Source organism: Ochotona curzoniae, unplaced genomic scaffold (assembly GCF_017591425.1).
Source record: "Ochotona curzoniae isolate NIBS_2020 unplaced genomic scaffold, NIBS_Ocur_1.0 contig_2688, whole genome shotgun sequence".
Lineage (NCBI taxonomy): Eukaryota > Metazoa > Chordata > Mammalia > Lagomorpha > Ochotonidae > Ochotona > Ochotona curzoniae.
Genome location: NW_024465553.1, coordinates 17780445 through 17805310, shown reverse-complemented (window position 1 = coordinate 17805310; position 24866 = coordinate 17780445). Strand labels below are relative to the sequence as shown.

Below are 24866 nucleotides of genomic sequence, written 5' to 3'. Positions count from 1 at the left end.
CCAGTGCGTGCAAGGTGAGGACTTTAGCTGCTAGGCTATCGTGCCGGGCCCATCAAAGCTTATTTTTAAGTGAGGGACAAAATATCTTTGAAATACATGAAATCTGTCCCCTTTATGTTAATAAATTCTTTAATTTAAAAAAGCTTTCATATAATTCCTCAGGCTTTTTAGTAAATTCCTTTTTAAAAATTAATTTATTATTGTTGGAAAGTCAGATCTATAGAGAGGAGAGAGGAAGATTTTCCATCTGCTGGTTCACTCCCCAAGTGGCCACAATAGCTGGAGCTGAGCCGATCCAAAGCCAGGAGCTTCTTCCCAGTCTCCCACGCAGGTGCCAAAAGGTTTTGGGCCATCCTCAACTGCTTTCTCACGCCGCGAGCAGGAAGCTGGATGGGAACAGCCTGGCCCCCATATGGGATCCCGGCGGACGCAAAGCGAGGACTTTAGCCACTAGGCTAATCACACTGGGCCCCCTGTTAATAAATTCTTTAAAAGTTTTTTTTTTGAAATTCCCCTTTTAGAGAACTCTTTTAGCTATTACTGTTTTTATCATGCCCAACCATTCTGCAGCGGTTTTGAAGTCATTCAAATTACTTCAAAAACCAGTCATTTGAATCAAACACATCAAGTCCAACAAGTGGTAGCATCTTAACTGTCGCATTCCTTCAGATGGGACATCCTAATACCACGGAACCGAGACTGTAGAAATTCAGAATCCCTTCTTAAATAAGTCGTGCCTGCGACTCACCTCGCCCCAGACGCAACTGCAGCAGCTTAATTCTGAACATCCCCATCTGAGGCGATGAAACTCTCAAGATCCTCTTTCACGGAGCTCTCTAACGCAGCTAATGTTTAGCCATCTCTCCTTTCTGCAATGCACCCACGGGAATTCCTCTAGCCCCGCGAGGGAAACAAGCGGGGAGGCCGCGACACTGGCCAGCACCCCGGGCGCCTCCAGGGTCCGATGCGGAGGCGACGTCCCGCAGCCTGGCGGTGCGCTGCAGCTCGCCTCCCTGCACCGGCCGGCCCCGGGGGAGGCGGCGGCAGCCACGGAGGGCCCTGAGGCGAGCCAGTGGGTGTGTGCGCGCGTGGGGAGGGGTAGGGGCGGCCAAACTTCCTGTCCCGCGCTCGAGCTGCTTCCGGCGGGAGCCGGAAGACGCTGTGTGTGGACGGGATTCGGGAGCGACTGACTGACGGCCGGTCGGCTGCCCGGGGACGGACCGGAGGTGAGCTCCGTGAGGGGGAGTCTTCCGTGCCGCCTGGACTGGGTGGTTCCCGGGAGGGAGAGGGCCGGGACTGGCTTCTTGCGAAGAGCTAGCACTGAGTTTGCCTTCGGATGGGGATGAGGAAAGCCGACCCCTTCGGGCACTCCTCTGGGGTCTGGCGGGCCCGGGATCGGCCAGTCTGCAGCCCCAAGGCCTCGCCTTTCCCCTCGCTGGGTTTTTGGGGGTGATGTTTGGGCTGCTTCTTATGGTTTTAGGGGCGGGGCTGAAGTCACTAGACTGTCCTGGGGAAAGCCGGGTCGTGGGAGACCCCGCTGTGGGCGTTCGGGCATGGCACCTGCAGCCAGGGCCTGCCCGCAGACCTTGGGGCCTTACCCTGATGTCTTTGTGTTGGGGCAAGGGGTCGCGCAGGGAGGTCCCTGCTCTGCGTCTAATCCCACAGCTCTCTGTCCTCGCCTTGAGTCTGCTTACTTTCCTGGGTCCCGAGGAGAGGCGGCGGCCACCCAGCCGCTGGGCCCCGGGTTCGCCTGTCAGTCCAGTACAAAGTGTGGACAGAGGGAGGTTTCTAGCCTGTATTTGTGGCGCCGGTTGAATTGATCCTCGGAAGTTAGTCACGGGAGGAGAATCCACTCTAGTTTATTAAACTTTGTCACACTTGTCAGCACTCTTTAAAAAAATGCATGTGAACACTGTATCTGCAAGTTACCTGTTAGGAAAGTTGGAACTTAAGAATTTGTTCTTATACTTTGACACAAAGGACAGTGGTAATATTTTTTGTAGATAACTCTTAAAAAAAAAAAGGTGAAATCACAGTTGGTGCAGAATAAGGGGAGCTAGCCTAACACTAGGTTTAGGTTCTAACTTAAGTTTTGTATCTAAGTATAGGTCTAATTTTTTGCGAGTTGATCTCCAACTTTGGATGAGTTTTTCTTTTTAAAGTCAAGCAGGCCAATTAGAAACTCGTTTTTATTAAGATTTATTTATTTTTATTGGAAAGCCAGGTAGGCAGAGAGGAAAGACATAGAGGAAGATCTTCTGTCCCCTGATTCATTCCCCAAGTGACCACAGTGGCCAGAGCTGAGCCGATTCTAGGCCAGGAGCCAGAAGCATCTTCCAGGTCTCCCACACGGGTGCAGGGTCCCAAGGCCTTGGCCCGTCCTTGACTGCTTTCCCAGGCCACAGGCAGGGAGGTGGATGGGAAGCAGGGTGGCCAGAACACAAAACAGTGCCCATATGGGACCCTGGCACATACAAGGCAAGGACTTTAGATGCTAGGCTACTGCACCAGGCCCTAGAAACCCATTTTTTGAAAAATTTATTTATTTTGATTACAAAGTCAGATATACAGAAAAGAGGAGAAACAGAGGAAGATCTTCCGTCCAATGATTAACTCCCCAAGTGAGCGCAACAGCCGGTGTTGTGCTGATCCAAAGCCAGGATCCAGGAACTTCTTCCCAGTCTCCCACACGGGTACAGGGTCCCAAGGCTTTGAGCTGTCCTCGGCTGCTTTCCCAGGCCAAAAGCAGGGAGCTGGATGGGAAGTGGAGCTGCTGGGATTAGAACCGGTGTCCATATGGGATCCCAGGCGTGTTAAAGGCAAGGGCTTTAGCTGCTAGGCCACTCTGCCGGGTCCTAGAAACCCATTTTAATAAGTTGGGAGACCTGAAGAAGGCATTCCAGTAGGAATTAAGTGTTCAGGACCAAGAATCACTGGGATTATTTATATGTAGAATGTTGAAGACCTAGAGTTTGCAGTGGAGTGGGAGGAGGAAGATTGGGCAACGATGGAAGGGATTACCCAAGAAGAACAGGTTTGGTGGGGCAGACAGTCATCTGGATTTTGGACTTGATTGAGTTTGAGATGCTGCTTATGTGCCTATATGTGGGGATGCCCATCTAGCAGTTAGAAGGTTTGGCATTCAGAAGTCAGGACTACAGAGGAAAATTGTAGTATTGTGAATTGCAGTGTTGTCTGCATTTGCGGTGTTACGCATTCATTATGCAAATATATACAGCCTGTGAGGAAGTTGGGGGAGCTCTTTTGTAAGTCCAGCCTTGAAACTGGGAAGTGACTGGTGACTGTACAGCTTTTCTTTCAGGGGTGATGAGAATGTGAGATGGATTGTGGTTACAGTTGCATTGAATCTAACAGTCAGTTAAAGTGTTCTCCTTAGATTGGTGACTTTTAGCTCAGTGAAACTTACTTTAAAATTGACATGCAATGGAGTTTTTGCAGTCTGTTAAATGGATATTGGAATTGGGAGTAGAAAAAAAATGTGGTTGTGAATTTACTTTTACACTGCTGGCTGGTGTGTGCATAGCAAACACTAGGTTCCAGGTGCAATGCACGTGGCGTACTGGACAGGCACTGAGAGCTGTGCGGGCGAGCTCTGCATCCCCGGCCTGCTGCAGCATGTGGCGCTGTCTTCTGTTCACAGAGTACGTATACTCCACCCTGAACTTGGGCATCAAAATTAAACCTCAGAATTATCCTAATACGTGTACCCAGTGGTTCCAGAGAGTAACTTCTGTTAATTTTAAAAGATTCTTACTAAAATAAAAGCACTAAAATTAAAAAAGAGGTCCTGAGCAGTAGAGAGAGTTTCTTACAGTCTGCAGCCCTGAAAGTTGGAGGAACCCTAAGTAAGGAGTAAGCAAATTTCTGCTGGTTCTCTAGGCTTACTGAGATGACTTGGAATGGGGAAAGAATGCTTAAGCCCTGAAATTCACAATAAAACCCAGAGAGAGAAATTAACCACACAATTCTGTATAGTCTGGGATTCGCCTCCCCCCATTTTATTTTCTTAATTTTTAAACACTTATTTAAAAGAGTAGAGGAAGAGAAATCTTCCCTAGGCTCAGTCAGTCTTTGCAGCAGTGAGAACTGAGCAAGGTCAAAGCCAAAGTCCAGGAGCTTTGTCTGGGTCTCCTACATGGATTTGGGGCTCAAATATCTGGACCATCCTCTTTTGTTTTTCCCAGGCCATTAGTGGTGGGCTGAATCAGAAGTGGAACAGCCGGGACATTACCTTGCACCCATACAGGATTCTGACAGTGGCTTTACTTGCTGTGCTGCAACATTGGCTCCAGGCTTGTCTTATTTTAAATATTTTTGGGGCCAGCATGGTGGCTCAATCCTCTGTCTGCAAGCTTCAGCATTCCATGTGGGTGCAGGTTCCTGTCCTGGCTGTTCCACTTCCCATCCAGCTCCCTGCCTGTGGACAGGGAAGGCAGCAGAGGGTGGCTGTACTTTTTTATTTGCTTGTTTGTTGTATGAAGTGCTTTTGTTTGCTTGCTACATTTTCCACTGTTCTTAATATTCTGTGTCTCTTTTTCACTCCTATTTTAGGCTCAATTGATTACCTGCCAAGAACAGCATAGCATTCCCTAAAGGAATATGAGCAAAACAGGGCAGCATCATTGACTGAATTAAATTTGAACTTGTCCCCTGAACAGCTACAACATTTGGAAATTGAATCAATGTTATCAGATGAGTTAGAATCCAAACCAGAGGTGAGACTTATTTGTATGCTTTATTGCTTTATTTGGAAGACTTACAGAGAGCTTCCATGTGCCACTTGACTCCCTCGGTGGCTGTAACGACTATTGCTAGGCCAGGCTGAAGCCAGGAGCTTCATTTGTGTCTCCACACACATGAGCGAAGCACTTCGGCCGTCTTCCACTGGCTTTCCAAGGCCTTTAGCTGGGAGCTAGATCAGAAATCGAGCATTCAGAACATGAACCAGTGCCAATATGAGATACCAGCCTGCATCAACTTGTTACATCACAGTGCCAGCGTCTATATTTTTTATCAGTTTTCTCAAAGATTTAAACATTTTATTATTAACTTCTATTATTTTTACAGAATCTTCTTATATCTCTAAATGCATAATAGTTCTATACTTAACTAATCTATATAAAATACAAAGCCCTTACATGTATCTCATGATGAGTACAGGCATATGCGCATATTGATTTTTCTCACTGTAATTTTAGTACATCTATATTGCATAGTGGAAAGGTCATAGGATTGGGAATCAGATTGCTTATGGTAACTAGTCATGTGACCTAGACTAGTACTACTTAATATCTTCAAGTTGATTTTTCATCTGTAAAATACCATGGTTTGATTTGAGAAATAAATAATCCAATACATGGAAATGTGCTTTGAAAATGTGACTCAGTACATTGCAGTTCATTTTTTAAACTAGCTATTATTGAAAATATTTTTGTTGTTTCTGTGTTGTGGAAGGTGACAGGTAATCATCTAAATCAGTCTTTCTTGAACAGAGAACTTGGTAAAATATCTTTAAATACCATGCTGTGGTTAATCTGGATTTCTTTGAACATGACTTGAATCAGTGGATCACCATGGTTTAATTACATCATCACCATTTGGTACATCCCGAGATTAAGTTCCATTCCTAACAATCTTTGTTCTTTGACATTATCTTTTGTTCCCCTCCCTCAGCTCCTGGTCCAGTTTGTTCAGAACACGTCCATCCCACTGGGACAGGGGCTAGTAGAATCTGAAGCTAAAGACATTACTTGTTTGTCCCTCCTTCCGGTGACTGAGGCCCCAGAATGCGGTCGGCTAATGTTACCAGGTAAAAATTGAGATCACCAAAGATAGGGTAAAGATGTCTCAAGAGGTTAACCGACTCCATGGTGCCGGTGGAATGGATAACTGACTGCTGGGAACTGAAAGCTGGGGGCTGAAGAAAAGCAGCTGTGGGATCTGTACGAGTGTCAGTAGTTTAAGCCAAGGAAGTAGATATGATCACCCATGAAGAATGAGAAAAAAGTGCCAAGGCAGGACTCTGTGGAAGTCATTGTTTAAGGTACTGGACAATTCAGGAGACCAGGGGAAGGACGGGAGGAGGAAAAGCAGAGTGGGGTTGTGGAATCGACAGGCAGCCAGTGTTTGAGAGGCTCCAGAGAGGCCAGGGTTGACCTGTCCCACAAGGTGGGGTAGGTGCAGAGGCTAGAGGGAGTTACCAGTGTAAATGAATAACTACTTCCTAAAAGCTCTTCTGCCCTGAGAAGAGAAAAGAAGAGGTGAGGTAACAGGAAGTTTAAGATATGAGATATTTGAGAGGTGTTATATGCTAAGTGGGGCGGAAGAAACAAGAGAGGAAAAGATAGTGCATAGTCGGTTAAGGGGGCTCCAGGAGAAGTAGGAGGGAGTAAAGTCTGAGAGCAGGAAGTGAGGTTAGCTTTAGATGGGAACAGGAATTCTGATTTGACTGTTAGCATGGGGACATTATTTTCACACATAATAAATTCCACATATTCTGATCCTTGTTTTAAAATATGAAATATCAGTGTTAATAGCCTGTTCGTACAGCTTTGTTTGTTATAAAATCTTTGGCTTAGTTTCCTCTACTCATCTTTGTTTTTTAAGGTTTATTTTTTATTATTATTTTTTTAAATATTTATTTTTATTACAAAGTCAGATATACAGAGAGGAGGAGAGACAGATAGGAATATCTTCTGTCCGATGATTCACTCCCCAGGTGACCGCAACAGCCTGTGCTGTGCCGATCCGAAGCCAGAACCAGGAACCTCCTCCAGGTCTCCCACACAGGTGCAGGTTCCCAAGGCTTTGGGCTGTCCTCGACTGTCCTCCCAGGCCACAAGCAGGGAGCTGGATGGGAAGTGGAGCTACTGGTATTAGAACTGGCACCCATATGGGATCCTGGCGTGTTCAGGGCGAGGACTTTAGCTACTAGGCCATGCTACCGGGCCCTGTCTTTTTTTTTTTTTTTTTTAAATAATCAGTTTTTAATGATTCAACAAGGGTTCTGACACGATGGCTTAGTGGCTAAATTCTTTCCTTAAATGCTCTGGGATCTCATATGGGAGCTGGTTCACGTCCTGGCTACTGCAATTCCCATCCAGCTGTCAGTTTGTAGTCCTCGTTTTGCAAGTGCTAGGATCACATATGGGCGCCAGTTCGTGTCCCAGTGGCCTGCTTCCCATCCAGCTCCCTGCCTGTTGCCTGGGAAAGCAGGTGAAGATGGTCCAAGACCTTGGAACCTTGCACCCACACAGGAGACCCAGAAGAGGCGCCTATCTTTGGATCAGCACAGCTGTGACCAATGTGGCTGCTTGGGGAGTGAATCAACAGGTGGAAGATCTTCCTCTTTCTCTTTCCTCTCTGTATATCTGACTTTCCAATTAAAAAATAAATGAATCTTTTTAAAAAGTTTTTTTTAAAAGATTTATTTGAATTACATAGTTAACAGAGAGAAAGATCTTCCATTCGCTAGATCACCCTCTAAAGGACTGATGGTCAGGGCTGAAATCAGGAGCTAGCTCCATCTGGGTCTCCTGTGTGGGGGGCAGGTGTCCAAGCACAGGGCCATCCTCTGCTACCTTCTCAGGGAGCTGGATTAAAAGTGGAGCAGCTGGGACTTGAACTGGCTTTCTTGTGGAATGCAGCGTCACTACTAGGAGGTGAAGCTGCTGTGCTACAGCATCGGCACCTTGGGCCCCTTGATTTATTTCTTTATATTCAGTATAAACCTAGAACCATAATGAAACATTGATCATTCTAAAAAAATTTTAAAGTTCCCCCAGACTGTGTTTTTGTCTTCCGTGATCATTACCAGTTTCATGTGTATTATGAAAGTTGAGAGGATTCTGACTCTGAAAAATAACTGAAAATTTAAATTCTGTGAGTTAATTTTCTTTGTATCACAGTGTTTTCCAGTGACAAAGTAGTGGTTTCTGGTCTCAAGAAGGACTAAGTTCTGTAATTATCCAAATGTGAGTTTTTATTATTGCTTACTGCCAAGGTCAGAGGTATCGTTTCCTCACATTCCAATTATCTGTGGAGCCTGAAGACACCACTGTTTTTCCCTGAAGCAAATTTGATACTTGTAAAATGAATGTGCTGTGTACTCAGGTTCAGGTGTTAGATGTGGAAGGATGTTACCAGAGTGGTAGAGTCTGTATCACAATGGTGAGTTGAAGGGTGCCGAAGGAAGCTGTGGTGTTTTCTCTTTCCTAGATGATACCCCAAATCACACCAGTTCCTCCAAAGAAGTCCCTTCCTCAGCTGTGCTAAGAAGCCTTCAGGTCAATGTGGGCCCCGACGGAGAGGAGACGAGGGCTCAGGCTGTGCAGAAATCCCCGGAGTTCCTGACCACTGCAGAGTCTCCCAGCCTGTTACAAGACCTACAGCCAAGCGACAGCACTTCTTTTATTCTCCTTAACCTAACAAGAGCAGGTATTTTTTTTTCTTATCATTTTCTAAATTCTGCTCATGTTTAAGGAAGCACCTGGGGGTAGGACCTGTTTAACTCAATCAGCTTGTAGGATTGCTGTGGTCTGGGTACCAACAAGTGTGTGGAGAAAGAGGAGGAACCCAGTAAGACTCAAACATTTGTTTTGAAAGTGGACTGGTGCCGTTTACTCAGGAGGGATAGACCTCAGAGGAGGAGGAGGAGGGTTAGTTTGCATTTGCGTCTACAGTGTTGTGATTTCAGAGGAGCATTTGGGCCAAGGTGTTCTTCAGAGAGTAAGAAATGGGAATCCAGAGTCCTTGAGAAGTATGGCATGAAACAAATAGTTTTGAGGCTTGTTAGCATTCACAAAATGTGTGAAACATTGACTATAGGTTTTTTTTTAAGATTACATATTTTATTGGAAAGGCAGATTTAAAGAGGGAGATACAGAATGATCTTCTGTCTGCTAACTCACTCCCCAAATGGCCACAACTGCCAAGCTGAGCTGATCTGATCTGAAGTGATCTGAAACCAGGAGCCAGGAGCTTTTGCCGGGTCTCCCACATGGACGCAGAGTCCCAAGGCTTTGGGCCATCCTCTTCTGCTTTCCCATGCCATAAACAGGTAGCTGGATCAGAAATAAAGCATACAGGACATGAACCGGTATCCAGATGGGATGTTGGCACTTGAACGTGGAGGATTAGTTGAGCCATCACGCTGACTATAGATTATTTGATTCAAGAGAAATACAAAACAAACAGAAAAGAATTAAGTCTGGGACCCTGAAAACCAACGTGTTATTGGGCAGCAGCAGAAGGAGCAGTTAAAAGGAGTTGAGGCTGGTAGGAGGTCAAGGAAGGAAAAAGTTTTAAGGAAGACACTGAATCACACCAAATATTTCAGGATGGTATAATGAGATGGAGTGTCTTGTAACCTTAGCAAGACAAATTGTTTTGGAGGTGATAGAAGTGGAGGCCAGGGTTAGAGACAGGGAAAGGTTGGGGGATGAGAAAGTGGATACACAAGTTAGAAAGTATACTTGACTTTGAAGCAACAAATGAGAAAGTGATAGCTAGAAAACCACTTGGAATTTTGTTTGTTTTTTGAGTAAATATGGAAGAGACTTGAATTAGAGTATATTTAAAGACTGAGGCAAAGCTGGCCAGTAGAGAGAAGTGGGTTCTAGATGGCAGAAAGGAGATAACGGAAGAATGTGGAGGTGCTCACTGAAGATTGGAATTGTGATGCTGTACGGGGTTGGGGTGGGGTGTTGATAGACTGGTAGCCAGGAAGGACAGCTCTGCCTGTGAAACTGGAGGTGGCAAAGGCAACAGCAAGCCTGCGGGCTGGGGGTGGAAAGGTGATAGTCTGCTCTGAGAACAGAAGCTGGACGAGAGAGGGAAGAGTTGCAGTAGCTGATTGAGGACTTTGATGTTTCTGAGTGAGGGCACATGGAATGTTCTTCCTGACCTTCACGGATCTTGTTTCTGCAGGCCTGGGCTCTTCTGCTGAGCACTTAGTGTTCGTACAGGACGAAGCAGAGGACTCGGGGAACGACTTCCTCTCCAGTGAAAGCTCTGACAGTAGCATTCCTTGGTTCCTCCGGGTGCAGGAGTTGGCCCATGATAGTCTGATCGCTGCCACCCGTGCACAACTTGCAAAGAATGCAAAATCCAGCAGCAATGGTGAGACCTCTATGGTATTTTCTTTTCTTTTCTAGTAGTATTCTGTGCAAAGAAATTTTGGTAATATAATGATTATATTTTGAGTTAGTATATTTCAAGTTACTCTTTTTTTTTTTTTAAGATTTATTTATTTTTATTGCAAAGGCAGATATATAGAGAAAGGAGAGACAGAGAGGAAGATCCTCCATCTGATGATTCACTCCCCAAGTGACTGCAAGTGGTGCTGAGCCAATCCGAAGCCAGGAGCTAGGAGCTCTTCCGGGTCTCCCATGCAGGTACAGGGTCCCAAGGCTTTGGGCTGTCCTCGACTGCTTTCCTAAGCCACAAGCAAGGAGCTGGATGAGAAGCGGGGCCACTGAGACATGAAACAGCACCTAAATGGGATCCCAGCGCATGCAAGGCAAGGATTTTAGCCACTAAGCTACCATGCTAGGCCCTAGAGCCCTCCCTTCTACACCATTTCCTGGACGTGCCCGCAAGAACTGGTCTGAGAGCCAATGAGAAGCTCCTGTTAGATAGGCAGAAGTGGGATGGGGTGGCATGGAGGACTGTTGCAGGGGGGTTAAGGTCCTGAAGGGCAAAGGTCAGGAGGGGGAGCTGCAGGTGGTGCTTTCCCTTCAAACATCTGGACTTCCTACCACCTCTACCCTGAAGGGTAGAGTAAGAGTGAAATTAGATGCAAGGAGTTTTTGGGCCCTCTGATTCTATCCAAGCCTCCCACCTCCCCCTTTCCTCTCCCCCAAGAAATAAAAAGAAATCCAGTGGAAACATAGACACACCCCCTAAAATTCAGTAAGCTGCTTGCTACACTTATCATTGAAGGAGGCGTGGATATCTTCCACCTTATGGTTCTCAAAAGTTACTTGGGCCCCCAGGGCCTTCAAATTTGGAGATGCAGGGAGCTTCCACCTTCTGGTAAATGGCAGTCCAGTCAGTTGTGACAAAGCACTTGATGTCACTGACCTTGTACTTGAGGTTCCCAAAGTGCTTGGTCCCTCGAGTGAGAGCTGAAGCAAGATGGGAACCGCCCCTTCCCAGAGACAATCTTCTCATAGATCTGAATGGGCTGGTCAGTGAAGAACAGGGAGCAGCCAACGGCCATCTCATTGGAAAATTATTTGACAAAGATCTATCCGCTGCGGCCACTTAGGGATGAACCAGCAAAGGAAGCTCTCTCTCTTCCCCCTTCAGATAAACCAGTCTTTAAAACAAAACAAAACAAAACAAAAAACAGATGGTGTTCCTTTTCTCTCATTTTAAGACATAGCTGAACAGCAATAGAAAAAATAATTCATAGTTTTACTGTGAACATATGAAGCTTTGTCTTTCTACTATATATATGTATATATATATTAGGAATAAGATTTTTATATCCACATTTCCCTCTCAGCAGCCATAGGTTGGGCAGGCCTTTGGCATAGTGGTCAAGATCCCATGTGAGACAACCGTGTCCTCCATCAGGGTGCCTGCGTTGGGTCCTGACTCCCCTCCTGATTCCAGCTTCCTGCTCATGTGCACCTGGGAGGCTGACAGCTCAGGGAATGCAGTCCTTCTCACCCCTGGGAGACCTGGCCCGAGAGTGCAGCTCCTGGGCCTGGCCTTCTTCAGTCCTGGCGATTTGGGGCATTTGGGAGTCAGTCGGTGGGTTGGAGAGCTTAGTATGTCTATCAAATTAATCACTCATTTTGCTTTTATAGATTTCAGAACTATTTTGGCTATTATATTTGTCAAAGAGGCCTGTGAAAGCATTGTAGTTGTTGGTGGCTGTCTGGAACGTGAGGAGGGGGATGTATAGCACTCTCATTTCTGATAAAAGTGGGTTCAGAGCTGGGCAAGATGAAATTAGATATCCTGTTAACAATCACCAGGTACACACTATTGGAGCTTTATTGCTTGAACTTAGTAAATGAGCAGGGCCCTTCCCTGGATTATGAACATGTGACTCATTTATAGGAGAAAATGTCCACCTTGGTTCTGGTGATGGGCAACCCAAAGACTCTGGACCTCTCCCTCCAGCGGAGAAGAAGCTGAAATGTACAGTTGCAGGCTGCGATCGGACATTCGTGTGGCCAGCTCACTACAAGTACCACCTCAAAACTCACCGGTGAGCAAATCCAAGCTCTAGTACCTGCGACTTGAGAACATGTCAGTGCTTACAGACGAATTTGTCCCTCAAACTGATACAGGAAAGTAGAGCCACAGCTAGCTGGCTTCTGGTTAAGGTGTTGCTTGTTCTTTCATAGGAAGACTTGCATTGTCTCACCTTATTCTTGATAAGTATTTAAGAAGACATTTGACATCTGAATGTCTTAGAGCAAGAGTTGTCAAATCTTATTATAAAGCATTATAATGAAGACTTTTAAAAATTTCTGCATGTAAGGCCTATGAGATCAGTATTTGGGCAGGGGGTTGTGAGTGGGATCTGTGGTTTAACAAGCTCTTCAGGTCATTCTTGTATCCAGATTTGAGATTTGCTGTCCGCCCTGAAAGTTGGTGAGGGAGCTTTGATTTGTCATTTGCAGCAGAGAGTATGCTTAGATACTGTTACTTACTGGACTACTTTTTCAGAAATGACCGCTCCTTCATCTGCCCTGCAGAAGGTTGTGGGAAAAGCTTCTATGTGCTGCAGAGGCTGAAGGTACACATGAGGACCCACAACGGGGAGAAGCCCTTCATGTGCCCCGAGCCGAGCTGTGGGAAGCAATTCACCACAGCCGGTAACCTGAAGAACCACCTGCGTATCCACACAGGTGTGTGCCATCCAGCATTCCCAGGGCCCAGGGATTTCTTATGTTTCCTGAGGAGAGGCTGAAGTGGGAACAGAGTGAAGATCCCAGGGTTAATGTGAGGGCTCTGAAGATCTCCTTTTCTCCAATGCTGCTTCCCACCCATTCAATAACATTTACTGTACTTTCTGTGTGCAAGAAATAGATAGTGTTTATTTTACATCTTGAAGCCAGATGTGTAGGAGTAAATGTGAGACCTCAGAGAAAAATGATGTGAGCAGATGTGAACTAGCTGATCAGTTTCCAGATCCATTGAATACTGCACAGTTGTTATGTTGGACAGTAACAGGTACCAAGTCACGCAGTTTCCGCCAGTGAGGTTCTAGGGACCAAAAGGGGAAGATGGGGAGAGGTAGGAAATACACACTGCAATCCCAGACTTTGAGAGTTTTGTTTTCTGGTTAGGAACTCACAGCATCAGAGGCAGAATGAGGAAGTGACTTGCTGTGGATCTCACAGCATGTTTCTATCAGAAGAGAAAAATAAAAATGTCTGTCAGATCAAGACTCTAGGGTGCTTTTGCAATGATTTTGTGATCCATTTGACACAGCATGCGTTAGTTTCCTGCCAAAGTTCTGTCACCAGACTCAGACGACTGCCTTAATATGTGTAACTACTGCCACCTTTCTTGACACTTTTTAAAAATCTTTATTTGGAAAGTCAGATATACAGAGAGGAAGATCTTCCATCCGCTGATTCACTCCGTAAGTGCCCAAAACAGCTAAAACTGTGCCGATCCAAAGCCGGGAGCCCAGAGTCTCTCCTGGGTCTCCCACATGGGTGCAGGGTCCCAAGGCTTTGGGCCGTCCTCGACTGCTTTCCCGGGCCACAAGCAGGGAGCTGGATGGGAGGCAGGGGCACTGGGATTAGAACTGGTGCCCATATGGCATCCTGATGTGTTTAAGGTGAGGACTTCAGCCAGTAAGAGAATAAAGGATTCACAGACTACAAAAAAAAGATTCATTGATTTTTTTATAAAAGTGTTGTGTATTTTTTTGTTTTTTATGGGTCCTGCATGATGACTCAACATGCTAATCCTCTACCTCAAAGCACCAAGATCCCATATGGGCACTGGTTCGTGTCCCTGTTCCCACTTCCCACCCAGTTCCCTGCTTGTGGCCTGGGAGAGCAGCAGAAGATGGTGCTCTGGCCATTGTGGCCATTTGGGGAGTTAACCTCAGTTTGCCTTGGGAACTCTGAGTTTCCATGCTTTGTTCACACTACATCTTGTACCTGAAATTCTTTTTCAATTTCGTCACTTTTTTTCTTTTTTTTAAGATTTATTTATTTTTATTACAAAGTCAGATACACAGAGAGGAGGAGAGACAGAGAGGAAGATCTTCCGTCCGAGGATTCATCCCCAAGTGACCACAACTGCCGGTGCTGCACCAGTCTGAGGCCAGGAGCCAGGAACCTCCTCCAGGTCTCCCACGCAGGTGCAGGGTCCCAAGGCTTTGGGCCGTCCTCGACTGCCCTCCCAGGCCACAAGCAGGGAGCTGGATGGGAAGTGGAGCTGTCGGGATTAGAACTGGCGCCCATATGGGCATTCAGGGTGAGGACTTTAGCCACTAGGCCACGCCGCCAGGCCCTACTTCTTTTCTTTTACATCTTTGTTAAGATCAGCTGACATTCCACTTCTTTCAAAAAATGATCACAGGGATGGGTACTTGGCCTAGCACTTGAGACACTGGTTCGGACAGCCATCTTTGTCCTGCATTGAAGTTTTAGGACTTGACACGTGACCGCAGCTCCTAACTGCATCGTCCTGCTGGTGCAGGCCTTGGAAGGAATGTTGATGATTCAAGTTAACTGTGTTCCTCCCAGCATGTAAGACACCTGCATTGAGATCTCAGCTCTGGGCTTTGGCCTAGCCTCGTGCTGTCCATTGTGGATGTTTGGGGAATGAATTCGTACATGAGAGGAATTTCTCCTTTAAATTTTGGTAGCATTCTTTGTATAGGAACTTAATGATATTTATAGGAGCCAGTGTTATGGTGTAGCATGTTAAGCTACTGCCTGTGACCTGGCATCCCATATCGGCCCCAGTTGATAGCTTGGGGTGCTGTTTCTGATCTAGTTTGCTGCTAGATTCATTCAGGCTCCTGTACCCACATGGGAGACCTGGATGAAGTTCCTGGCTGCTTGCTTGAACCTGACCCACCCCTGGCCATTACAGACATTTGAGGGGTAGATCAGTGGGTAGATCTTTCCCTTTCTCTCTGTCTTTCACTCTTGTTGCTAATTCTACTTTTTAGATAATACCTTAAGAAACTTTATAAATACATATGTCTCTCACACTAGCTTGTGACCTTGGAGGCCAGAGACCACCTCTTTGATTCTTTTCACTTTTGACTTTGAAGTATTAATGAGCTCATAGAAAGTTGTGAGAACAGTGCAGAGTGCTGTGTGTATCCTTCCCTTATCTTCCCCAAAACTTGGCATCTGAGGTATATAGTGCAATATTAAAATCAGTGAATTAACATGCCATTATTATCAACTAGTCTGTGGACCTCAGATATTTAAACTAATACAGAGTGTTATGAAATGGAAATTATAGATAAGCACAGAAAAATCAATATACTACTATGTAGATGTGGCTTTTGTTTAATTTTAAGATTTATTTATTTTTTTATTGGAAAGTCAGATATACAGAGAGGAGGAGACAGAGAGGAAGATCTTCCATCTGTTAATTCACTCCCCAAGTGGCTGCAATGGCTGGAGCTGTGCCGATCCGAAGCCAGGAGTTTGGAGCTTCTTCTGGGTTTCCCACACGGGTGCAGGATCCCAAGGCTTTGGGCTGTCCTTGACTGCTTCCCCGGCCACAAGCAGGGAGCTGGATGGGAAGTGGGGCTGCGGAACATAAACCGGTGCCCATATGGGATCCTGGCACATGGCAAGGCAAGAGCTTTAGCTGCTAGGCTATCATGCTAGGCACATATATGGTTATTCTAATGAAATTTTTACAGCCTTTTGTGTAATTCTCTGAAATATTTCATTTGCTTATTTTCTTAAATGGTATTATATTTTACTGTCTCCTCTTGCCTTTCTAATAAAAATAAATAAATCTAAAAAATAAGAAAGGGGCTACATATAACACCTACTTAACAACTTTTAAAAATGTTTAAAATTTTTTCATCTTATTTTTAACATTGTTTATGTTCTTGAGAGGGATGCCTAGTATGCCTCAGATTAGGGTGGCAGAGAGTTAAGCTGTGGAGGAAGGTGGGTAGAATAAATGTTTCCATTGCTTTTTTTACTCCTGTGTCCACAGTGGGGGAAAGGGAGGGAGCCACTCCTTGCCTCTTTGCTATCACACTACATCAGTTCCATTTGATGACACCTTAGAGACCCAAGCCTGCCCCAGCCCCAGTGTTTGTATGTGGCAGCATGTCTGCAGCCTAGCCCCACCCATCCTGCATCCTGTCCGGCTCTCCTGCACACCTGTGGGTGCTATGGATTATCTTAGCCGAACCCACACCCAGACCTGACCCACACATAGGCCGTCTTGTCCAACCTGGCCTGTCCCCAGCCCTGGCTTGAGAGGCAGCACTTGCTAGGTAGCCAGTTGAAATGAGATAGTATAAATTAAAAAAATCAGAATAAGTAAATCCCTAGAAACAGTGGAGTGGATGAGAACAGGGTGCTAAACAGTGCCTTCCTCCCAGGGCTGAATCTTACCTTGTTCTTTCTCTCTAGGGGAGAAGCCTTTCCTTTGTGAAGCCCAAGGATGCGGCCGTTCCTTTGCTGAGTATTCTAGCCTCCGAAAACACCTGGTGGTTCACTCAGGTAGTAGGATTTGTGCCCTTCCTAGATTTCTAGCAAAATAGAGACTGTAACAGGATAAAAGGGTGGGTGAATGGTATAAGGAAATGTGAGAAGAAACAAACTGCTCACCATGAAAGTAAATACAGCATCTCTTTGGCATGGCAGAGTCCAGTCAAGGCACTCAGTAATTGTATTCAGAGGTACTTACCATCAGTGGGGGAAAATCTGGGTACGATTTTCAACCAACTCATTAGAAGATTTTAGACCTTTTTCTGGTGATCACATTTGGTACAGTATTTTGAGAGTTGTGTCCAACAAGGATCCTGCTTTTTAGGAATGGACATTTGTATTCCCCAGTGGAGGATTTCAGGTCGTAATCAAGTAAAAAGGTAGAGGTTGATGGCAGCAGAGCCAGTGATATTACTACCTTTTAAGGAGACCTTAGTGACCCTGCTGTAATCACTGTGTTGGCAGAAACTATGTGTCTGGCAAAGAGAGTCACACACAGAGGAAGAGACAGAGCTCTTCCACCTGCTGGTTCATGGCCGGAATGATCCAAGATGGGCCAGACAGAAGCCAGGAGCTTCTTGCAGGTCTACCCCATAGGATTTGAGCCGTCTGCTGCTACTTTCCTAGATGCACTAAAGATTTGTTTCTTTGAAAGGTAGAGTTATAGAGAGAAGGCGAAACAGAGATCTTCCATCCTCTGGTTAACCCCCGAATGGCTGAAATAGCTAGGGTTGGGCCAGGTTGAAACTAAGAGCTTCATCCATGTCTGTCACATGGCTGAGGGGCCCGAGCACTTGGGCCATTTCCACTGCTTTCTCAGATATATTAGCAGTGAGATGGATTGATAGTGGAACAGCCAGGACTTGAACCAATGCGTTTATGGGATAGTAGCAGCTTAACTCACTACTCTACAACGAGACCCAGTTTGTTACCTTTTTTTTTTTTTTTTCAATTGGAAAGTCAGATCTACAGAAAGGAGAAAGATCTGCTGGTTCACTCCTCAAGTGGCTGTAACTGCCAGATCTGAGCCGATCTGAAGCCAAGAGCTAGGAGATTCTTCCTGGTCTCCCATGGATGCATGGACCCAAGGCTTTGGGCCATCCTCTGCTGCTTTCTCAGATCAAAAAAGGAAAGTGCAGCAGTTGGGATACAAACTGGCACCCATATGGGATCCTGGCACGTGCAAGGCGAGGACTTTAGCCACTTTACCACACTAGGCCTGTACTTTTTTTTATATATAGATTTATTTATTTTTATTACAAAGTCAAATATACAGAGAAGAGGAGAGATAGAGAGGAAGGTCTTCCGTCAGATGCTTCACTCCCCAAGTGACCTCAACGGCCAGTGCTGCGCCGATCCGAAGCCAGGAGCTAGGAACTTCCTCCAGGTCTCCCACGTGGGTGCAGAATCCCAAGGCTTTGGGCTGTCCTCGACTGCTTTCCCAGGCCACAAGCAGGGAGGTGGATGGGAAGTGGAGCCACCGGGTTTAGAACCTCTGCCCACATTGGATTTTGGTGTCGCTGGGCCTTGCTGTCCAGTTTTATTATTATTAATAATTGCGAATTTTTTCTCCACATTTATAAACTGGGAGACTTTCTTTTATAGTCATCATTCCAGTTTTTCTTAAGAGAACATTAGGGAAGCTGGTTAACCTGCTCCCTGGGATCAAGTCTCACCTTTTTTCCCATTCTTCTTCCTGCTAATGCTCCTGATAGGAGTAGGTGATGGCCCAAGTACTAGAGTTACTGCTGCCCATGTGGGAGACCCAGTTGAAGTTCCTGGTTCCTACCTTTGGCCTGGTCTGACTCCGGCTATTTTGAACATTTGGAGTGTGATCCAGCAGATGAAAGATCTTAGTTTCTCTCTGTTTCATTCTCCCTTTCAAAAAAAAAAAAATCACTGCATCTTTTTTGCAGAGTCAGAGGATGCAGCATTAGTAGCTCTGTGTTCACACGTGGAAATCCTTGTCTAGAATTGAACAACAGTTGTTTCTAGGATACTGTGGCCCAGCTTAGCCATTTCACTTACTTTTGCTTCCTGCTAATTCGGTGAATTTTTGATGCTTGCTCTGAAGCATGGCTGTCTGGCTAAGTGAAATGTAAGCTGAGCTTTAGGGCTTAGGGACATAGAGGATGGTTTAGAGCATTAAATTAGAATCACCAGTGTGAATATTGGAGACTCCAAAGAGTGGACCATGGAATAATGTAAGCCTGAGGGTGGCACACGCCCTCCAGGTCATGGAAGACTGAGCAGAGCAACCACAGCCATGTGTGATTGCTGTGATCCCCAAGCAGGGATGCCTTTGTGAAGGCAGCAGTGCAGTGAATCTGAAAGAGCAGAGTATGGCAAGCCCTCCTAGGGTGTGCGCCCTGGCTTCCCCACGTGCTGAAGGTTGAGGGGCTGGGGAAGGTGGGGAGTGGGAGAAGCGGTGGTCTCTTGGGTTTTGTCATATACTCTCTGGGCCTTTGTGTCCAGTCTTGAGTCCATTCTCTCCTGGTCAGAATGTCACCCTGTCTCTTACTTGCCTGTTTCAGGAGAGAAGCCTCATCAGTGCCAGGTCTGTGGGAAGACCTTCTCTCAGAGTGGGAGCCGGAATGTGCACATGAGAAGGCATCACCTGCAGCTGGGAGCGGCCGGGAGTCAAGAGCAGGAGCTGGCTGGTGAGGAGGGCTGTGAGCGGGGCAGGGCTTGGCCTGCTGGTAAACCGGAGGCTTCTTTCTGATTCTAGATTGGTAGAGAGAGCTGGTCTCATTTGATAGGCTGGTGGTTTCCGGACAAACTGTGCACTAGGTTCTTGCACAGCTCCTAACACATGTGTCTTTATTGTTTGTCCTCCCCTCCTAACAAAACCCAATAGATGACAATAGTTTGTAAAATCCTAAAGTCAGTTGTTTTAAAAGTTTCCTGGTAATTAGTCATGATCCACTGCAAGCATTTCTGTAGCAGAGTGAGTAAAGGTTTCTGTATAAGAGATTAAGCTTTTTCTGTTGTTGTTATAACTTAAACTTACAAGTCATGATTACTTTTTTGCCCTAGTGTAAATTTTGATAACTTTTAAAACTCGTATTCCTTTTCCTTGTCTTTAATTATTTGATTCCAAATACTCAAAAGGATCTACATGTCCCGTTTGACATACTGATCCTTCAGGCGGTGATCACAGGCAAGGATAAGGGGCTTACCCTTCCTCTTCTCCGTGTTTATTCTCTGTTCCTGAAAGCCGATGAGAAGGGAGGGCAGCCAAGATACAGGTTCACGTCTAGTACTTAAGGAGAAGGCCAGTTTCTTGTGAAGGCAGAGGAGGACCAGGCACAGCCTTGACTGCTGTATTCTCTCACATCCTGTTCTCTGTGCAGCTGAGCCACTCATGGGCAGTAGTTTGCTTGAAGAGGCTTCAGTCCCCAGTAAAAACCTGGTGTCTATGAATTCCCAGCCCAGCCTTGGTGGAGAGTCCTTGAACCTACCAAATACCAATTCTATCCTGGGAGTTGATGATGGTAAGATTTCCAGCTCTCCTTCATTTGGGGAAGATGGGCTGTGGCTTGGGGCCAAGAAAAGGGTGTCTCCAAAATGGAGGTTTTAATGCTGGTAGCTACGGAATGACTGAGTAGCATTTTGTTCTTACTCAGTGAATCTGTAAAAATAAAAAATCTTATTGAAAATGATGTGGCAAAAGAATAAAGAGAATTTTTTTTTTTGAAAGGGAAAAGCATCCATAATTCTTCCAGCATCACAGCCCAACTCTTTCTGTCTTTCCTATTGCAGTTCTGGAAGAACTTAATTTTTAGAACATTTAAACAGAACATAACCAGGTTTTGCAGAGGAGAGGTAAAGCAGTTTCTCCATATCTTCAAAAGCCAGATCTTCTGGAGAGAGAAAGGGCTTTCTAGGAAACAGTTGCTCCTCTCTGGTATAGAAATTTCATCCAAGGTACACAGGCCAGGCCCTCTTCTCTGACAGACTTAACAGGTGAGGTCAGCATGCATTTATTTAGTGCCTACTGTGTGCCTGGCACCATGGAAAAGACAAAAATTCATGTCTTTAAATCCAGTTGAAAAATCAAAGCTTACGCTTACATGAGAAATGACATTAAGTAAATAGAATGTAGTATATCAAGCAAACATTAAATTATGTGGCAAAGCTCTTAGAAGAGACTTGTAGTTGATTTGAAGTCCAAGCAGTACATCTGTGGGCTATTTCCAGATAATTCTCATGCTGATCCCATTGATTAACACTTACTAATAGTCCATGTTTAAGTTACTAAGGCAGTTCTGAATACAAGTCTGTGTGAGGATGCTACTAACAGCACTGCCTCTTCTGGTCCCAAAATAACCCTAGTGGATAACCAGCATGAGGTACAGAGACTGTGTGGAGCTGGTTTGTCAACCTTGACAGGAGTCCTAAGAGAGGAAGGGACACTGAATAGGAACGGGTTTTTCTTAAGTCCTTGACCTGCAGTGATTGGTCTGTGGTGTGCATGGTACATTGAGGGCTGGCTCTAGTCCCTGGAGTAGGCAGCTTTGACCTTGTTTTATACACAGCTGTAATCCTTATAACACTGCTAACACAATCTAAACTGATAGACTGAAAAATGGTCAGCTCCTATATCAAGATGTCTTGCCTTTTCTTCCCATCCTTAGCTAATTCTTGCCAAACTTGCTGATAATAATTACCAGACAGGAATTAACTTGGAAGAACTATGGAAATGCAGGAGGCTTATTAGAGTTCCTGATGAGAGGCTCGGTGGTCTAGGTGGGTGTGTCTGCGGATTCCCTTCATTCGCACGTTTGTTTTGCTGTCGTGTAGAGGTGCTTGCTGAAGGATCTCCACGTCCCCTGTCTTCAGTGCCTGATGTGACACATCACTTGGTAACCATGCAGCCTGGGAGGCAGTCGTATGAGGTTTCTGTCTTGACTGCAGTAAACCCACAGGAGGTAAAGCTGTCTTTTCGTCCTTGTTCTGTTTCTCTGGTGACTACTTGGAGAATGAAAATGAATCTGGTTCAGAGGATCTGAAACATTCTCCACTTTGGTTTCTGTAACCTTGACAACAGCATTGTCCTTTAAGCCAACCATGAGGCCCACTGCAAAGGAGCCGGGATGTCAGGTTCCTGTGAATTGGGAGATTGTTCTGTTGCAGCTGAAACATTCAGCCTTAACATTCTTTTACGCACAGTCCTTAATGAATGATACCCCATTCTTACTGTTCTCTGCCCCACTGTAGCATGAAGTTTTTTTTTTTTTTAAGATTTATTTATTTGAAAGGCAGATCTACATAGAGAAGGAGAGACAATTAGCTTCCATGTGCTTGTTCACTCCTCAAGTGACCACAATGGCCAGAGCTGAGCCGATCCAAAGCCTGGAGCCAGGAGCTTCTTCCAGCTCTCCCACGTTTATGCAGGGTCCCAAGGCGTTGGGCCATCCTCCACTACTTTTCCAGGCCATAAGCTGGGAGCTGGATGGGAAGTGGAGTAGCCAGGGTATGAACTGGAGCACATCTGGGATCCCGGCACTTGAAGAGGATTAGCCAGTTGAGCCATTTCCTTATGAAGATGTTTTTATAAAGAAAATAACATTCTGAAACAATGTGATGCCTAAGCATTAAAAAAAAGAAAAAGTGGTAAGAAAATCGTTAAAAATAAGGCTCAGTTCCTCCAGGGTCAAGTGTGTGGGGAGATAACTGGGCTTACAGGAATGTGTTCTTTTGCTTGTGGAGGAACAGTCACCATTAGCATCAAGGAAGCACATTAGCTAATTCTAAACACCTCCAGCTTTGTGGTCTTTCCCAGAAAACAACAGAAAAACCAACCAGAATGTTAGAATCTCAGAGTGCTTTACTGGTCTTATGGCAATGGATAACTTCATCACAACCTTATTTCATTTGTGTAAGCTTCAGCTAAAACCCGTGTAGCTTGGGCCTGTTCAGTATGATAGCGATAAAGCAGTGTGATCCATTCTTCCCCTCCCTTTTTTTTTTTTTTTTCATTATACTCTTTGCACCACCAGTAGGCTGTTCAGTCATTAAAATGACTGCATCTTGTGTTGAATATTCACAATTGTGTAATATCCCTGGGAGTCCCCAGGATTGCACGGCTCTGGGCTTGCACCTTCTTTGTATTCAGTGCTGAGCTGTGACCCGGTGTCTAAGCCTTGTTGTATTACATTGAGAATCTTCTGCTGTTGGTGTCATTGGTCATCAGACCAACCACTTCTGCCTCATCTGTGGGACTTTACTCTTTTTAGTCTTCATTTTTATGCTTTCAAGTTTTTATTAAAGTTTTTGAAGAGTGTGAGAATAATGTAATGAATCCATATATCTAGTACTCAGTTTCATTTACTTTATACTATTGTTTTATCTTTTTCCCCTTGCTTTTGTTGCTTTTACTGGAGTATTTTAAAGTAAATTGTAGACAGACATGTCATCTAAATCTTGCAATATATACCTGTTATAGAAAAATTAATGAGTTAGTTTAATTGAAAGGCAACAAGGCAGGCCTGGCTCTGTGTGATGGCTCGGTGAGTAAATCCTCGCTGATGGTAAACATTCAGCGAGCAAGCCAGAAGATGCAGGCTCTTTTTCTCTCTCAAATAGATCAATCAGATTTAATATAAAACAAACCTCATAACACCCCATTCCCTGCCACACAGCATTAAATGAAATCTGTGGTTTTTTGTTTAGCTTTGTTATTTTCCTTAAATTACCTATCACTAAATTCTATAAAATTACATAAGTCACCAAATAATTACAAGCACAATAGTTTATCTGTTTATATTTTTAAAAGCCCAGAATTTATTCTTTCCTTTAAAGCTTTATTGGGCCCAGCGCAGCAGCCCAGTGGCTGAAGTTCTCGCCTTGCACCCACCTGATCCCAAATGGGCACTAGTTGGTATCCCAGCTGTTCCACTTCCCATCCAGCTCCCTGGTTATGGCCTGGGGAAGCCATAAGCCCGTGGAAGTCCTTGATTCCTGTGAGCAGGTTCTCCTTCTCAGACAGCCAGAAGGGAAGGGCTCCTGTCTGAGCCTGCAGCCTGAGCTTTGGGCAACACTGACTTAGGGATTTCTGGGCTCAAAGTCACTCACTTTGTACAGCGAGTACCTGACTGTACAAACGGCAGTCTGGCTTTCAGACATGGTGTAGTTGATGACCGTGATTTCAACACCAGCCTCATGCACTGGCTGGTGTGCCAGCCCAGGGCCTTTGTCCACCTGGGTGAGACATGTCTCTGTTCGTGGCTTTTCCCTCGCGGTGCACTCCCCAGCCTCCACTCATCGTCCTTTTACCTAGTGTGGAGTCTCTCCTGAAAACCTACTCTAGGTTTGTTTTCAATCTCTTACAGTTACTAAGCCAAGGCGACTTAACTGACAGACAGACATGAACATGGGTGCCGACTCCTGGCGGACAGCTCTGATGGCAGAGTGCACACAGCGGGAACAGCCTGCCACAACCAGGGTGAATCCGTGAGGATCTACACCTGCCTTCACGTTCCCTGGCACTGAAGGTCGATGTGGGCGAGCTTCTCCTGTCTGCCATCGGATCCAGGCAAGGGGCCAGACAGAGGCTGGGGGCTGCCTGCCTGCCTGGCGCTGCAACTCTTCCTGCTGCAGAATGCTGGGCTCGGCATCTCCCCCCAATGCGTTTGGGTGTGCGTGGGCCGGGCCTTCTCGTGACGGCTGAGGGGAGGTTTGTTCTGAGCGTTCATCCCGCACTCAGCGCTGCTGTTCCCGGGGGTGAGCTTCGCCAGGAAGTTGAGCTTTCAAGATGCCTTGTTCCTTTAAAGGAGGGAGGGATGTCAACCTGTGGCTATTTCTCCCTCTGGCCACCTGAGTAAGAGACTCTGCCTCTGGGCTGCAAAAAATAAATTACTTGAATCTCCTCCTGGCCCAGGCTAAGGTACTATCTTGTCCTGTGCGCCTCTACCCGGTCTCTCTGCTTTCCTCATTCATGAACATTCAGAAGCATGTTGAAGATTTTGATTTTTTAAATTAAAAATCAATGATTCAGAGCTTCAGTTTTCCTTTTAAATAAACAAAACAGCCCAGTTAGTTATTTGACTCTTGTTTTGGATAAAATGTGTTTTCTTAGAGAGATTAAGAAAATCATGCCGTCTTTCCCTTTAAGGCAGAGCACCGGTTTACCCTTGAGATTCTGTGCAGGTAAAGCAATGGCAG

The 24866-nt window shown here is 45.5% G+C and overlaps 1 protein-coding gene across 6 annotated transcripts; it reads left to right on the top strand.

Moving 5' to 3' along the window:
- Window positions 1-1141: 1141 nt before the first annotated feature.
- Window positions 1142-24104, top strand: ZNF410 (zinc finger protein 410). 6 transcript variants are annotated; one of them, XM_040975310.1, is made up of 12 exons: window positions 1142-1226; window positions 4573-4736; window positions 5695-5830; window positions 8239-8457; window positions 9949-10140; window positions 12094-12244; window positions 12709-12890; window positions 16623-16712; window positions 19235-19360; window positions 20054-20194; window positions 21504-21631; window positions 24035-24104. In XM_040975310.1, exons 2-12 carry the CDS (start codon window positions 4704-4706, stop codon window positions 24071-24073), a joined length of 1437 nt encoding a protein of 478 aa, XP_040831244.1. In that variant the 5' UTR covers window positions 1142-1226; window positions 4573-4703; the 3' UTR covers window positions 24074-24104. The 6 variants fall into 6 exon arrangements, with proteins under 6 accessions (XP_040831244.1, XP_040831245.1, XP_040831243.1 ...); XM_040975311.1 differs by lacking the exon at window positions 1142-1226 and adding an exon at window positions 2791-3662; XM_040975309.1 differs by lacking the exon at window positions 1142-1226 and having other exon boundaries at window positions 4487-4736.
- The last annotated feature ends 762 nt before the right edge of the window (window positions 24105-24866 follow it).